The sequence below is a fragment of the Aedes albopictus genome, chromosome 2 (assembly GCF_035046485.1).
Source record: "Aedes albopictus strain Foshan chromosome 2, AalbF5, whole genome shotgun sequence".
Classification (NCBI taxonomy): domain Eukaryota; kingdom Metazoa; phylum Arthropoda; class Insecta; order Diptera; family Culicidae; genus Aedes; species Aedes albopictus.
The window spans coordinates 89,575,067-89,590,583 of record NC_085137.1 but is presented as its reverse complement, the minus strand read 5'-3'; the positions used below and the strand labels follow the sequence as shown (position 1 = coordinate 89,590,583).

The window sequence follows — 15,517 nt, the reverse complement described above, 5'->3', positions numbered from 1 at the left end:
TGTAACATTTTCTAGGAATATGAAGAAAAATTCTTGCTAAACTTGTAAACAGAACTCCAGCAAGAATGTCCCTTCCACGATAATTACAGAAAAAAAATCGTGAAATAATAGTGCATGGAGGGGCTTTTCGCAATTATTCAACAGTGAAATCAGAAAAATAGTGAAATAGTGGGAGTTGAAGTTTAGAAACCTTGAGTAGGGTAGCGAACCACTTGGGCAGCGGCCGGTATTTTGAGCACTCTTCGCTATAACTCAGTCAATTCCAAACCAATTGACTTGACATTTTGTACACGGCTAGATACTATACATATCTTTTCTTCAGACATTTTTCTAGGGATCCCTTCCAGAATTCCTCCGTGTGCCCGTAACGTAGATAGATCACCTTAGAATGGTGCGTTGCGGTGTAAGATCTACCAAATCAAATTTTGATCTTGATATTTACCGTATTTTTAAATATTCCAAGATCAAAGTTTGATGCTCTTTTCCTTGTGTTTTGTAGTATTTGTGTTTCAATGTACTGCTAATTAACATTTTATTTCAGCAGGATTCAGGTAAATGTATCGTACGATATAAATAATATTTTAAAAATATGTAACTGTGGCGTACGTATCACTAATATGTAGCTTATTTCACGTACGATATTAATATTATTATATATTCCAGATTATCAACCGAAGAATCTAGTAATTCAACCAAATGCCAACAAGGTTACGAGGAATCCAGGATGAATTGGGCAGACAATGATGAAGCAGTCTAACAATGGTGTGCCTGAACGTTAACCAAGCGTATCCTTTGGAGTTTACCCTTCCACTAACAACACCCAAATTCCCGTGACACCTAGGCCTGAGAGATCGTAGAGTTGTCTACATTTTTCATAGGTGTCCAAAACTAACCATCCTTTCCCATTCCTCAGCAGTCGCAAGGACGTGGCCAGGACAGTGCTCGACCATTGGAGGATTGCGTCAGTCTTGTCTAAGAGTCAGAGATTAGTTCCAAATATTTGTGCTTTGGTTCGGACAGGAAGGAGGCAACCCTCATAACAGCGGTCTAGGACTGTACCACCTACGAATTTGTGCGACTCGCTTAATGCTAATGCTAATGCTAATGCTAGATACTATACATATCTCATCGCGTTCCAAAAATTGTGTCAATTGGTTCAGAACTGGCTGAGTTATAGCAGACAGGTGCCCAAAATAGGACCCCTGCCGATATGGTTCCACTTCCCTCACCAGATCTGATTTCAGCATGACAGCACTGATGAAGATACTTATGATAAATTTCTCAAATTTCAAACAACTTTACGAATTATAAGTTTCTAAAGGTATTTGTTTTTAAAATACTCGGGATATCTTTAGCAAAATGTGGTAGATTTCTCGATACTTTGTGGTGAATTTTTGTTTGCTTGAAAAGTATGTGGGTCTCCAAATAGCCTAGTTGTTAAGGCTATGGATCGCCAATCCGAAGACGGCGGGTTCAATTCCCGTTCCGGTCCGGAAACTTTTCCAGAATCCCTGTGCATAGAGTATCATTGTACTTGCCACACAATGCACACATTCATTCAAGAAATCGCTTCAATTAATAAGTGTGGAAGTGCTCAATGAACACTAAGTTGAAGAGATACAGGCCAAGTTCCAATGCAAACGTCGAGCCATGTAGAAGAGGAAGAAAAAGAATAAATCAACAATACATTTCCAGTAGCAAAAGAAAAAACGAAAAAAATGCTGTTTTATATTGATTTTTCTGCATCTCTCTGAGTTGTTTATTTTGGTTTGGCTGAAATTGTGGTGATTTTCACTGAAAAAGTCTACAGTTTGTGAACAAATTAAAATTGTATGTATTTTAAAGCTTCTATTTGTTATCTGTAACAAAAAAGAAAAAAAATAAAGGGAATTTCTTGAACTGAGTTAGGAGTTACCTATCGTAAATATTACAAAAACCATGGAGATGAACCAATCACGGTCTGAAAATATCAATGATCGCGCACGGGTGGACCCATTAATTACGTTGTGTGATTTTATAATACGAAATGAAACAAGAACGATCTTTAGGTGACCATGGCCATGGCGGAGGTATTGAGAATACTGACTTTATTTACTATTTCTCGTGTGACAGTGTGCGTATAGTTAAGGGTAGTAGAACGTAATGGAGTGTTTGTACGAACAATCAATGATAGAGCTAATAATAACAAGGTGAACATAAATATAAAAATAATTAAGAATAAGTAAAAGTACACCATTAATTAAATGAGAAATTTCAGTATTCCCTGTGCCGCTCGGTTTGAAATATGCATATCGGTATTACATCTGTTTATGTTCTGTTGCTGAAAGTTGCTTGACATGTTTAACAGCTGCAATAACTTAAAATTAAACATAAGACCAAAAACGACGAAATTAGTTTCCCCCTGAAGAAGACACCAACCCCGTGTCGAAACGTTGGGCAAGTAAAAAACATCGTTTGTTAGTTCAAGACTGAGTAGCCGGTTTTAATTGATTGTTGGAACCATACAGTCGAACCTCCAGCAGATTAAAATTAACCTTGCGTTAAAAAAAAAAAATACAGGTATTAATCACTCCCAGTGACATTTTACTGTTATAACCACTGCTATATTATTCGAATAATCCTATCACTCATCAGAACTCAAATCGATTTTTGTTTCGCTTGCAGTCGGTTCCATGCCCTATGATTACCCCCATCCAGCACTAGAGTGGTGGCAACAATGAATGACCATAATAGCATAAAATCAAATCACATCACCAACCGCGCCATCATCGCGTCCATCTACGCCAGGCTACGAAAGGTGTTAATCTCACCATAAATAATAGAATTACACGAAACGAAGGAGAACGCGCAGCACCAATTTCGATCCCAGTCTAGCGAACGAACAACCAACGGGGTGCGGTAAATGCAGCATTGCTCCTTTTCCCAGTTCCCAGTCTGATTACTATCAAATCGCCAAGCGCAGCCGTCATCGTTGTCGTCATGATCATCGGGTGCTTGCTAGAATCTTCGCTTGAACCGTTGATTATGATAATAAAATAATTTCTAGCGTTTCCCGACAAGGAATCACAAACTTGCTGTTGGCGTTAGACTGGTTCGTCTAATAATTTCAGTTCTGGAATTTTCCAGGTGATTCTGTCGTTTTAAGTGAAAAAATAAGCATTTGAACTTGGACCAAATTTTTGAAACCTCTGGTGGATTTTAACCTTGTAAAAATCAAAATGTACCGTACAGCCGGATAATCATGCAAAATATGAAAGCTTTAGTATTTATGTACATAATATTTATTTTTACTAATCATTTCAGTTGTATTCACACTCAATCCTGAATTGCCTGTTCAGCACTTTTTTGACGAAAATAGAACAGCAGAATTATTTCGGTAGCTTCGGTAATCTATTTCACTGAGGCTCAGTACACCAACTGTCAAAACCAAGTGCAAAAGGTAAGCAATGCAGTATAGCTGTATTCAACTGTCCTATTTTCGTCAAAAATATACCGAATACGGTATTCCAAATTAAGTGTGTTGACTTGGGCAGTTCAGTGTACAAATCCTAGTTTGATGTTACTTATGTTTCTTCTCTTCTCTTTCTTATCTCCAATCTCTTTTACTTCATATTTTTAGTCCTTGTTTTTTTCCTACCCATCTCTTTTTTCTGACAATCATGAAAATGCAGATTGTTCTTTCCCAATTTTTCAATTGAGTTACCTATAATTTTAATTTTCTTACAAATTATTTAAAGGAAATGCTTCGTTTATAACTCCATTGTGAATTCTTTGTGAACACTCATGCCAATAAAAAATGCAATTTGATCTGATAATGACTGTTTATTAAATTGCACCTGAAGTGCTGCACACCGAACCGTGCCGAGATGGTCTATGATTGTTGTCCCCAATGATGCGCTTTTCCCATACCACATTTTGTGACTTATTGCTCTACCATCAGAAAGGGTAGACCGTTGATGGTATGACCGGAGCGCATAGCTGCGGTACCCAAATGATCGATTGTCGATCGTAAAGTTTTATGGTCAAAGCGGGGACAATCGCGGTGGCACGAGAGGGAGCGCTATAAAAAAACAAAAAGGTTACAATTAAAATAATTTGTACTTTCAATTTGCATACATAGCTCTGTTGTTGTTCCCGAGCGGTACACAATAATGGGAAACATTAAGCTGTGATGCAGGTGTCAGGAATATAGCTTGTAATCATGTTGATGTAAACGATTTCGGTAAAATACAACTGAATGCTAGCTTTGCGACAGCAATAAATATGGTCAAAACAACAAAAGGTGATTGAACAATTAATTTTAATAACAGAGCGAATTCTGAAAGGTAGAACCGCTCAAAATTATTATTTTCGATTTAATTATTCACGTCGCCTTCGGTTGGTCACTTTTATTGGGTGACTTTGAATGGTCATTGACAGGTTTCACGTCCGTCCGTAATCGTCGCTCTTCAAACTGAAACGTTCACCATTTGGGGCGTGATATCAGTTCGGAAACGCGATAAGGCCATTTTATTGCTCCCTTCGGGCCCAGATTTGCTCGCTTGGCTTGCACGGCACATTCCAGCCCATTTCGCTTCGGAACTTCCATTTCATCGTGTGATAACATTAAAAGCTTTCCACAATTAAATGTATCCGTGAAAATTTTGTTACCCTTTTAGAAAACTTCCGAGAGGGAGCAAACCGGCAATTATACGCAATAGCCCAGTGTGGGGTTAATCGCCTACCAGAGAAAAAGGAAACGGTTCCCCGTTGTGACCGAGCACTAATTTTCAACGACGAAATTGCCTCATTTTCCAGTCTTTGATATGCCTAAGCTAGTTTGGATTTCCTGGAACCTGTCGAGTTGTCGATAGCATGGCAAAGTATCAAAGTTTTTTTTTGTGAAATCGCAGAATTGTTCGTGATAGTTATTCACGTTTCTCAGACAAGTTGAGTAGAGGGTGAGTAAGAGGGTTTGTGAATGGAAATTTCGAGATAAAAAAGCAAAGGAAACAACTATCCCAAGTAATATTTTTTTGTCAAATTGACTAAAAGAAGTTCTAACAGCCACCATGAAACCAAAATTTTAAGGTATTAGGTTTTATGATGGTTCTAAAAATCTCTTCACGACTAACTGGCCATCAAAATGTTACTTGGGGTAAGATACGTCGACTATTCGGTTGACAAAGGGGGGAGGATGATTAGCTTTAGGTGATCTATAGCTTTTTTATATTTATAAGAACAAAGATCTGCGTCCTGCTCATTGCCAAAGATTTGCTTGTTTTTTTAAGAAGCTAGTATCAGGCATCAGGTATCAGTAGGTCGGCTCTAGAGGCACATTCTCCTCCATTCGGGAAATTTGAGCCATCGCCATGAACACGAGCCTATTCATCATTTACCTGACGGAGAAGGGAAGGAAAAAGGATAGGACATGTGAAAGGACAGGTAAGGGAATAGGATCGTCATTCAAACAAACTAATTTATGGCATCATCCTACGAACTGGACGTCGGTTGAAGGTTTCCGCCTCGGACCTATACGTAAATTGAACATCGTCAACCATAAATCTTTTTGTTAATGCTTCAATACGGCACATGACGAGCAATTTGAGAATGAGAAGTAGAAACGTAGAACCGTGGATCTCACAGGCTGATGGGCGAGAAAGTGTAGATTTTCACTAAAAAGCTCATCCGTGGTTGCTTTGAAATTGTTCGGTGATCTTTGGCGGTGATCACTACTCTTTTCGTCGTAGATATGGCTGGGAAACTTTTAGTGAAGTTAATTTGGATGATTGGATCAAGCTCGTACCATTTTAACCCATTAATGCTAGAACTAGGCAACTTGTTTTGACGAATGCGGGTAAAAATGACTGGTAAAACTTATCCGGCTAAAAAACAAACTCTTTGTTGATCTTAAAAGATGAATTAATACATGTTTTCGTAGTTTTAATTGAGAAACTTTTGTTTATTGTCATGTACGTTCAGACATAGACAAATTTCTTGCGATTTCGCAAAACCAGTTATCTAGTTCTTCCCAATGACGATAACAATAAATATTTTCCGTGCATCTTGAAGAAAACTTGGTGAGATTCTGTTGGAACCTAGATCAAGGTTCTGGTGGAGGATTTAATTATGAAAGAAATTTTTGAGGATTTCTGGAAAAACTCTGGTGAACTCTGATGGGCTACTGGGCTTCTTTAATAAGTAAAAAACCCCTAATTAATCCATCTGGCGGTGATATGTAGTGTCTTTCCCGTGTCTCAAAATATCCTTTCAACAAAATTCAAGTAACATGAAAACTGTTTGCTAAATCCACTCAATATGGGTAAATTTTATACTAGCATAATGTCCGGAATATAGAGAACCTAAGATACCGATCCAAAATTTAATGGTAAATCTCCATGTTTCACTTTTAGGGCAAATTTTTCAATATTCCTTACTGAATTTATCTATATTGAATAGTCCCAGACCCTAAAACGTCACAAAGCTGCATTTTCGATTTTCAGGTCATCATTTTTGGACTTCGGATATCTTCCCTTACTACTAAAGAGATTATGACGTTCGGCCAAACGGCATTCAGCCAAATGGCCGGACACCGTAGGATGTTGGGGTCAATATAACCCAGACAGGTTTGCTGAACATGCACTAGGGCAATGTCTCAGGACATTTTTCTCGTGCTAAATAGGGTGACTTTTGGTATTCTTCTTCTTCTTCTTCTTTATGGCCCTACGTCCCCACTGGAACTTGGCCTGCCTCGCTTCAACTTAGTGTTCCTTGAGTACTTCCACAGTTATTAATTGAAGGGCTGTCTTCCCGAGCAGAGTCTAACAACAAAATGATAGCAGATCGAAAACTCGATTTGAATTCAGCAGCAAATGGATATCACATTTTGATATCAGTTTGTCTTGACTAAATTTGATTTCAAAAATAGATTTCGTTTGGCTGTCACTGCAAACTATTAAAATATAAGTTTTTAAGTTATTTTAAAACTTCTAGGTAACCTTGTATAACCCCGGTCAGTAACCTTGTATAATAACTCTAAGAGTATATCATTAGTGTAATTATTTTATGGCATTCAGGATTTCATATCAATCGAAAATCCCCTATATTTAACGATTTTCCCAGTTTTTCAAACTGATAGCAAAAGCGGTTATCAATTTGCTATCACTGATAGCAAGAATTGTTTTCAACTTGCTGTTACGGCAACATTTTTTCTGTTCTCAGTTTTGATGTTTAACCGTTAAAACGACCAAAACGATAACAACCTGAGTAATCATAATTTTCAATATCACAACATCAACATTTGTTTTTAACTTGCTGTCAAACTTTGCTCGGGTTTGCCTGCCATTGCATGAATTTGTACATCGTGTGGCAAGTACAATGATACACTATGCCCAGGAAGTCAAGAAAATTTTCCCGTTCCGGTCATCCCGCCGTCTCCGGATTGGCGATCCATAGTAAGTGCTCAACTTCCGTGCCGAGCAGACGCGTTCGTGTATCGCGATCGTCTACGGAAGCCAAACACCGGCTAGTTTTGTTCAAGTATCACCGAAGTACCGTTGAATCCGATAGGGAGATTTTGCCGTGAATAGTCGTGCCGCGTTTCGCGCGAAGTTTCGTGCAAATGTCCGCGATTAAACGCCGCGAAAACACATTTCGCATCGATTATGTGAATGTGCCGAAAAATCCAGCGTCAGAAGATGTTCACTAATTCGTTGGTGTGACCCTAGGGCTGAAACGCGACGAAGTGCTGCGAATACAGTATAGTCGCAACCTCGGCATCGCCTTCGTAAAAACGACATCCCTCGAAGTAGCGCAAAAAACTGTCGAGGAGAACGACAACAAGCACGAGCTGACCATCGACAGGAAACCGTACAAACTGCGTCTAATGATGGAAGACGGGGCGGTTGAGGTGAGGTTGTTCAATCTCTCCGAGGACGTCACGAATGACAAGATCGTTAAATTTCTGAACGCATTCGGGGAGCTACACTCGATTCGGGAAGATCTGTGAGACGACGGCCATCTCTTCTCTGGTCTACCCACCGGTGTTCGAGTCGTGCGCATGACGGTTAAAAAGAATATTCCCTCCTACGTCACGATAGACGGTGAAAGAACAAATCTGTCCTATTTCGGGCAGCAACAGACCTGCAAATACTGCAGCGAGTTTGTGCACAATGGGGTCTCCTGCGTGCAAAACATAAAGCTGTTAGTCCAAAAGCTAGCAGTGAACAACGCTTCGTACGCGGACGTAATGAAAAACCCGAATGTTTCTCGTGCGAAACCATCGTCGGCGAAACCCCTTACACCAACCCCACTAGCCCCGAGTCTAGATCAAAAGCAACAAACAACGACAACAACTACTCGCAACAATCCTCCCGAGCTGTCGGGCCCGTCAGCAAGTGACGCAATGCCACCAGACATGTCCAAACACTGCACTGCACGAGGAGTCGATGCTCAAACACACCACCGTGGGTGCCAAGCAACCACCTAGCTCTTCGTGTTTCAGAACGAACACGCACCGTGTCTGGCTCAACACCGGTGTCGGTGGCGGTGCTCAGGCACTGGGCACGGTGTTTGATGCTTCGGGTAACACGGAGCCCGAGTGTTTCCGATTATGCAAAACACTCGTGCGAGTTCAAGCGCTCGGTGCCGTTCATTCTCCAGCACCAGTTGCAAACGTTGTTGGTTGACGACGAGAGTGAAGTACTTGACGGCTCCTTTTGTGTCTTTCTCGTCCCTTCTGACTCAGTGGCTCTTATGCAGCCAAGCTACCACGCACTGTGGACGAGCTCACTGTTATGGTGTTTCATACAATCGGAAACACTCGGCCTCCGTGCCCAACCAAAACTGAAACACGGAGCCGAAACTGAGGCTTGAGTTATAACACCGACACGAGTGTTTCGCCAGTCGCACTGCGTGTTCATCAGTAGAAGCTGAACGAAGGTGGTGATATGAACACACACGGTGGTGTGTTTACGGGCAAACACGCCACCGGTGCGGCACGGTTTGGTGTTTTGCCCATGTCTGAATGCCACCTCCAGCGTGCGCAACGGATGCCGAACCCTGCAATATTCCGACGAAGCCGATCGCGCCAGAAGGAGACAGCGATCACTGGGTTAGAGTGACACGAAGATCAGCGAAGAAAACCGACGGCAACGAAACGGATTCGTCAACCTCCAGCAAAAACTCGATCAAACGTCCAGCGGGGAAAAAGATGCGCTGCGGAGGTAGCGATGACACGAATAACACAGACACCCACCTCTAAAACATCCTCTTCACTAGTTACAACGTAGCGACAATCAACGTGAACACCATCACGAGCCCAACAAAACTAAATGCGCTTCAAACATTCATTCGTTTACTAGACATAGATATCCTGTTTCTTCAGGAAATAGAAAACGAGCGTCTAGTTCTTCCCGGCTTCAACGTAATCGCTAATGTAGATCAGTCGAGACGGGGCACTGCCATCGCTTTGAAAGACCACATTCAGTTCTCCAATGTGGAAAAAAGTTTGGATGGTCGCTTGGTTGCACTGCGTGTTCTTGACACTACACTCTGCTGTGTCTATGCACCATCCGGTACCGCTCTACGTGCACATAGGAAACGATTCTACAACAACACGTTGGCCTACTATCTCCGTCATCACACCGAGCATATCATTCTCGCCGGTGACTTTAACTGCGTGCTATACGTCAGTGCGATGCAACCGGAATCAACACGAGCCCATCCCTTCAAACAGCCGTTCAGCAGCTCCGACTACACGATGTGTGGATTAAACTGCGCTCAAGGGATCTTGGGCACACATACGTAACAGCGATCTCATCGTCCCGTCTGGATCGCATATACGTTAGCGGTGGGCTGTGCGAGCAGCTGCGAAACATTCATACTCACGCAGTTTCGTTCTCCGATCATATGGCAGTGACATCCCGAATATGCCTACCACACCTCGGCAACCCACAAGGTCGCGGTTTCTGGTCCCTCCGCCCTAATCTCCTTTCCAACGAAAACATTGCGGATTTTCAGCTACGGTGGCAGTACTGGACCCGCCAGAAACGCAACTACCGTACTTGGATGGACTGGTGGCTAGAGCTTGCCAAGCCAAAAAACGCTAGCTTTTTTCGATGGAAATCGAAAGAAGCCTATGACGAATTCAATCATGCGCAGCCACGTATGTGGCAACCCCAATCCCACCTAATGCATCTGACAGGAGCCAACATCTATCGTGTATCCACAATGGAATCCTTTGTGGATACACAAATGTTTACATACAAGATGTTGGATTCTTAAAAATGGCGGCCTCGCACCCTGGTGTGCGCAGCAATCCCTTCACGAGCAGCTACAACGTGCTTATGACGGGTACTACCAGAATCCCGCAATGCTAGCCACGATAAACCGTCTAAAGGGGAAAATACTGAGTCTTCAACGTCAGTTCACTCAAGCCTTCGTGAAGATAAACGAGCGCATCGTAGCAGGAGAGCCTCTCTCAATGTTTCAGCTCGGGGATGCAAGAAGGAAACGTACAACGATATCCCGGCTTCACACTGACGAAGGAGAGGCCATAAATGGATCGCAAGCCATTCATGATCACGCTCTCCACTACTTTTCTGATCTGTACTCTGAGCCAGTAACACAGACCCAGCAACTAGGAGAGTTCCAGTGCAACCAGATCATCCCCGACGACGACGTGACGAACGAGGCATGTATGGACCCCATCACCACGGCGGATATTTGGTCCGTAATAAAATCCAGCGCATCCAAAAAGTCACCTGGCCCAGACGGAATTCCAGAGGAATTTTATCTCCGCACCTTTGACGTTGTCCACCGTGAGCTCAATTTGCTGCTAAATGAAGCTTTGGCGGCAAATTTCCCTTCGAAATTCGTTGAAGGAATCGTTGTTCTTGTGAAGAAAAAGGGATCTGGCGATACTGTTGAGTCGTACAGACCAATCTCGCTTCTCAATTTTGATTATAAGCTCTTTTCTCGTATCCTCAAATCTCGCCTCGACAACGTAATGAGCACCCTAAAACGAAAGTACACAGCGAATGAGTAACTTGCGAAAAGACAAAGGATTTTTCACTCATATTTGCGTACGACTGGATCAGCACAAAAAATGTGCTGATCCGGTGTTACACAAATTTGCGTAAATTTTCACACAAGTTTGCATGAAATCTTTTGTCTTTTCGATCGCTGCGTGAAAGTTACTTCTTGCTCTGTGTACATCGATCTTTCCGTGAGAGCCCATAATATTCTCAGTCCTTCTCAAAAATGCTCGAACGGAGACAAAAAAATATTCCAGGCTACGCTGGCGATAAAAGATCGCATTGCTCAACTCACGTCTCGAAAGCAGGTAGCAAAGCTCATCGGTTTCGATTTTGACCACGCGTTCGATAGAGTCAGACACTCTTTTCTCTTCTCGAATATGCGTGCTCTCGGCGTAAACGGTCGGCTGGTGGATCTGCTCGTGCGGATCTCAAATATCTCCTCATCACGATTGCTGATAAATGGTCGCTTAACATCCCCGTTTCCCATCCAACGATCGGTTCGCCAAGGAGACCCACTATCAATGCATTTATTTGTATTGTACCTGCACCCGTTGATAGTCTCTCTCTCGATGGTCTATGTGGACCCGACGACTTGGTTGTAGCTTACGCCGACGACATTAGCGTGATCACGACGTCGGCGAGCCGAGCTCAAGCAATGCGTGACTTGTTTCTACGTTTTGGACCAGTATCAGGCGCTGTGCTCAATTTGCACAAAACAATGTCCGTTGATGTGGGCTTTATTAACGGACACCCTATCCAAATAGACTGGTTGCGAACCGAAACCCAAATGAAGATACTTGGCGTGTTCTTTACCAATTCGATTAGACGAATGGTGACAATCAACTGGGATGCTCTGGTAGGCAAAATTGGTCAGCAAATTTGGTTGCATTCACTTCGCACGCTCACATTGCACCAGAAGACAATCCTTCTCAACACCTTCATCACGGCGAAGGTATGGTATTTGTCATCGATTTTGCCACTGTATAACATTCATGCAGCTAAACTCACAAGCAGTATGGGAACTTTTCTGTGGAGAAGGCAACCAGCACGAGTACCGATTCAGCAAATGACGAGAGCGTGGGATCAAGGAGGAGTCAAGTTGCAGCTACCTGCTATTAAGGCGAAAGCTATGCTACTCAATCGTCATCTCAAAGAGATCGGCTCCATGCCCTACTGCAATTCCTTTCTGTTCCAAGCTATTCATCCTCCCCCTCCTGCTGATCTCCCCTGCCTTAAGTTTGTCCTGCAAACATATCCACGTTTGCCTCCTCTACTCCAGCAAAACCCCTCCTCCGATCAAATCCATCAATTCTACATTGACCAAACGGAAAAACCAAGAGTGGAGCTGCGCTACCCAACGGTAAATTGGAAAAAAGTGTGGCGCAACATTGGAAGCAGATTACTGTCATCCGAGCAACGCAGCAGTTGGTATCTACTCGTCAATGAGAAAACGGAACATAGAAGCTTGTGGTTCACCATTCGCCGAGCGGACAGCGATCAATGCGTGCATTGCAATACGGCTCCCGAAACGTTGAAGCATAAATTCACCGAATGTCAGCGAGTTTCGGCGGCCTGGAGACATCTTCGAGGATTATTAGCGACAATTGTGAACAGACCAAGAGAACTTTCTTTTGAAGATCTAGTACGTCCAGTTTTGAATAACTTAAGTAGAAGAAAACAAGTGTCAGTTCTTAAACTCTTTATTAACTATGTCACCTTCGTCATGAGCTGTGACAATGTAGTGGACGTGGCAGAGTTAATTTTTTTTTTTCAAGTTGAAATATAGTTAGTTTATCTGTAATTAGTTTTATACATGATCAACCAAATAAACAAGATTTTATAAGTAAAAAAAAAAAATCCATAGCCTTAACCACTAGGCTAACTGGAGACCCGACTTTTGGTATTATCGGCAGGTTTTTTCTCTTCGTCGTGGGGGTTTTTTATCAGCCAAATTGCATGTAACTTGGTCATATAATTCAGCTTGGCTGGGAACCCAGTCAACACACAATCGCATATGATGTTGAATAGGATGCAAAAGTGGAGGCGATATACACTTTACACGCGGTTAAATGGGAGCATGTACGCATATGGCCTCCACTTTAGTATCCTATTCAACATCATATAAGACTTTGTGTTGGCTGGGTTGGATTTGAGGCTAACTTTGAGGAAAGTTCCCCCATATCTATATTGCTTGGTTTCAGCACCTAAAATAACATAAAATACATAAAATCGCCATATTGAATTTTGACACGTCGTCTAGCATTTTCTGGTTACCAGTTTTGAACAGAATCCGGCACAACTTATAAATCTGTTGTCAGTAATGTATGCTTTGTACAGCCCTAATAAATCTGTTTATAGATCCGATTGATTTTACTTAATAGGTCGAGAAAGGTGGAGCCTCCGCCGTGGAGGTACTGATAAAATGATCCAGCCCAAATTAGTCAAATAGACTAGCATTAGAACTAGGTTTTTTAGGTTTCATGACGATTTTTAAGACCTCTACAAGACCAATTGATTAAAATGTTACTTGAGTAAAGAGCGATGTGTAGCTCCGCCAAAAAAGCGTACATGCTACGTGTTTCGTTCTGGGCACAACGCGTTACGGAAGTAAACCTCCTTGCGGTCGTGTGATGCCCACCCATTTGCAGCAATAATTTCCTCCAGATTTATTACTGCAATTTCCCGATTAGCGTGGTGGTTCTGATTTGCATAACAGAGTGTAAATTTGTTCAAAATTTGGTACCAGAATTGCCACGAACAATATAGTGCCCGATAAGGTTTATATTTATGATCTACCCTTTGTGGATCTGGAAAACCTTCTACCGACAACAACGGGTTGATTGTGATGAATGGCTACTTGCACGCTTTAACCTCTGGATGGGGGATGGGGGTTACCCTGCGGTGGATTATAATTGAAAAGTGTTGAAATTATGATTAGCGTCTTTTGTACGGGCAAAACGGTCATGAAACGGCTCCGGGGCTCTTGTTACGGGCATCGCATGCATGTCGTAAAAATAAAACCATTAATAACTCAAGCTTGTGTTTTTTCGGTTTTACTGTCGTTACAGCAAGTGGCAACGCCAACCGTGGTGAAGAAAATCCTACGCTTCAAGCAGGAAAATCCCGGCATGTTTGCCTGGGAAATTCGCGACCAGCTGCTAGCCCAAAGGATTTGCGACCCGAACACGATACCCTCGGTGAGCTCGGTCAACCGGATACTGCGGAACGGGGGACTCTGGACGGACGACATGACGTCGAATGGTAAGTGTCCTCAGGATGATGGGACAGATGTGTGTGGTTCTGCCCTGTGTTTAACGCAGTGACTCTAATTATATTTGCATAATTTATCATTTTTTACGAAGCCCTGGGCTCGTGCCCCAACGCTTCAGTTTTATTTCTTGTCGAAAGAGCAGTAAAGTAATTTTCCCCAGAATTATCATTAACATTATCGGAGCTGTCGTGTTTATATCTTCACCTTCGGTCAGCTGGGGTCTTCCAAAAAAAAGGTGTCTCCGGTTAGGGCTGAGGCCTTACCACCGCGGCGGCGAGCTTTGGACCCCAAGCAACAAACCTTAAGTAATGAGTAATTGCACTCATATTTCTTGCTCGCACGTGCTCATCGTTGATGGTTCACTTTGCTTCCACCTTCGTGTTCATGTAATGTGAGGGAAGACAAGGAAAGATAATGATCATGTTTGTAAAAGCGTAATCGCTCATTGAGCTTGCGCACTCGCAGCTTGGCGATCGCCAATCGAGTCTACCGAGCTCCTTAGGAACTTATCATTAGTGCGGCGGACCCTTTCCACAGAGCCGACCTTCCGACCCGACTCCGAAAGCGATCCAGTACAATTCGATAATAATTGTCCTACTTGTGATCGGTTTGTACGTAATCAAGGGGTGTTAGCAAGAATATGAAGGCTTTCGGGGAACCCAACCGCCACCGAGCAGGTTCATGTTGCTTCCTTAACAGGTTGTTTCCGTTGTGAAGCTGAATTGCGTGATTGCTGTCTGTTGTTGGTTGATTTTTTCTCTTCGGTTGACTCCGGCGTGTGTTGAAAAAACCGACGCTGGTGTGAAAAGAAGGCGCGAAAACGGCCGTCCGAAGTCTTTCATCAACGCGCGGTATGATATGCAAATTTCGACGTTTATTGCTCCAGACGGTGTGCTTTGGTTTTGGGGCGGCTCGCAGATTTATCAGGGGAACAGGTGATGATGAGCTGACGGCTGCGTTTTGTTGTTAGGTTTCGATGATCAATCTAATTGACTGTGCTGCAATAATTTTCGGTTTGTTTCGGAATTTTGGGTAATATTAGTAACCTTGATGACAACAGTATATCTGAACAATATAGTTACACTCCGGCGCCGTGTTCCTTTAGTTTCTTCAAATGTTTCGGGTTCCCTGGTTTTCTTTCACATGATTTCCTGCTAAATATTGTTTTTGCAATTCATTTCTCGTACTTGGCCAATCCACTGAAGTCACGCATGACCTTCGCCTGCAG

At 42.6% G+C, this 15,517-nt stretch overlaps 1 protein-coding gene across 1 annotated transcript in view; it reads left to right on the top strand.

The window, feature by feature from the left end:
- Positions 1 to 15,517, top strand: part of LOC115254947 (paired box pox-neuro protein) — a 174,174-nt gene that overhangs the window by 149,567 nt on the left and 9,090 nt on the right. The window contains exon 5 of the mRNA XM_029852606.2: positions 14,087 to 14,279. Within this exon, the coding sequence (XP_029708466.1) occupies positions 14,087 to 14,279 (193 nt within the window). The remainder of the gene's footprint in view (positions 1 to 14,086; positions 14,280 to 15,517) is intronic.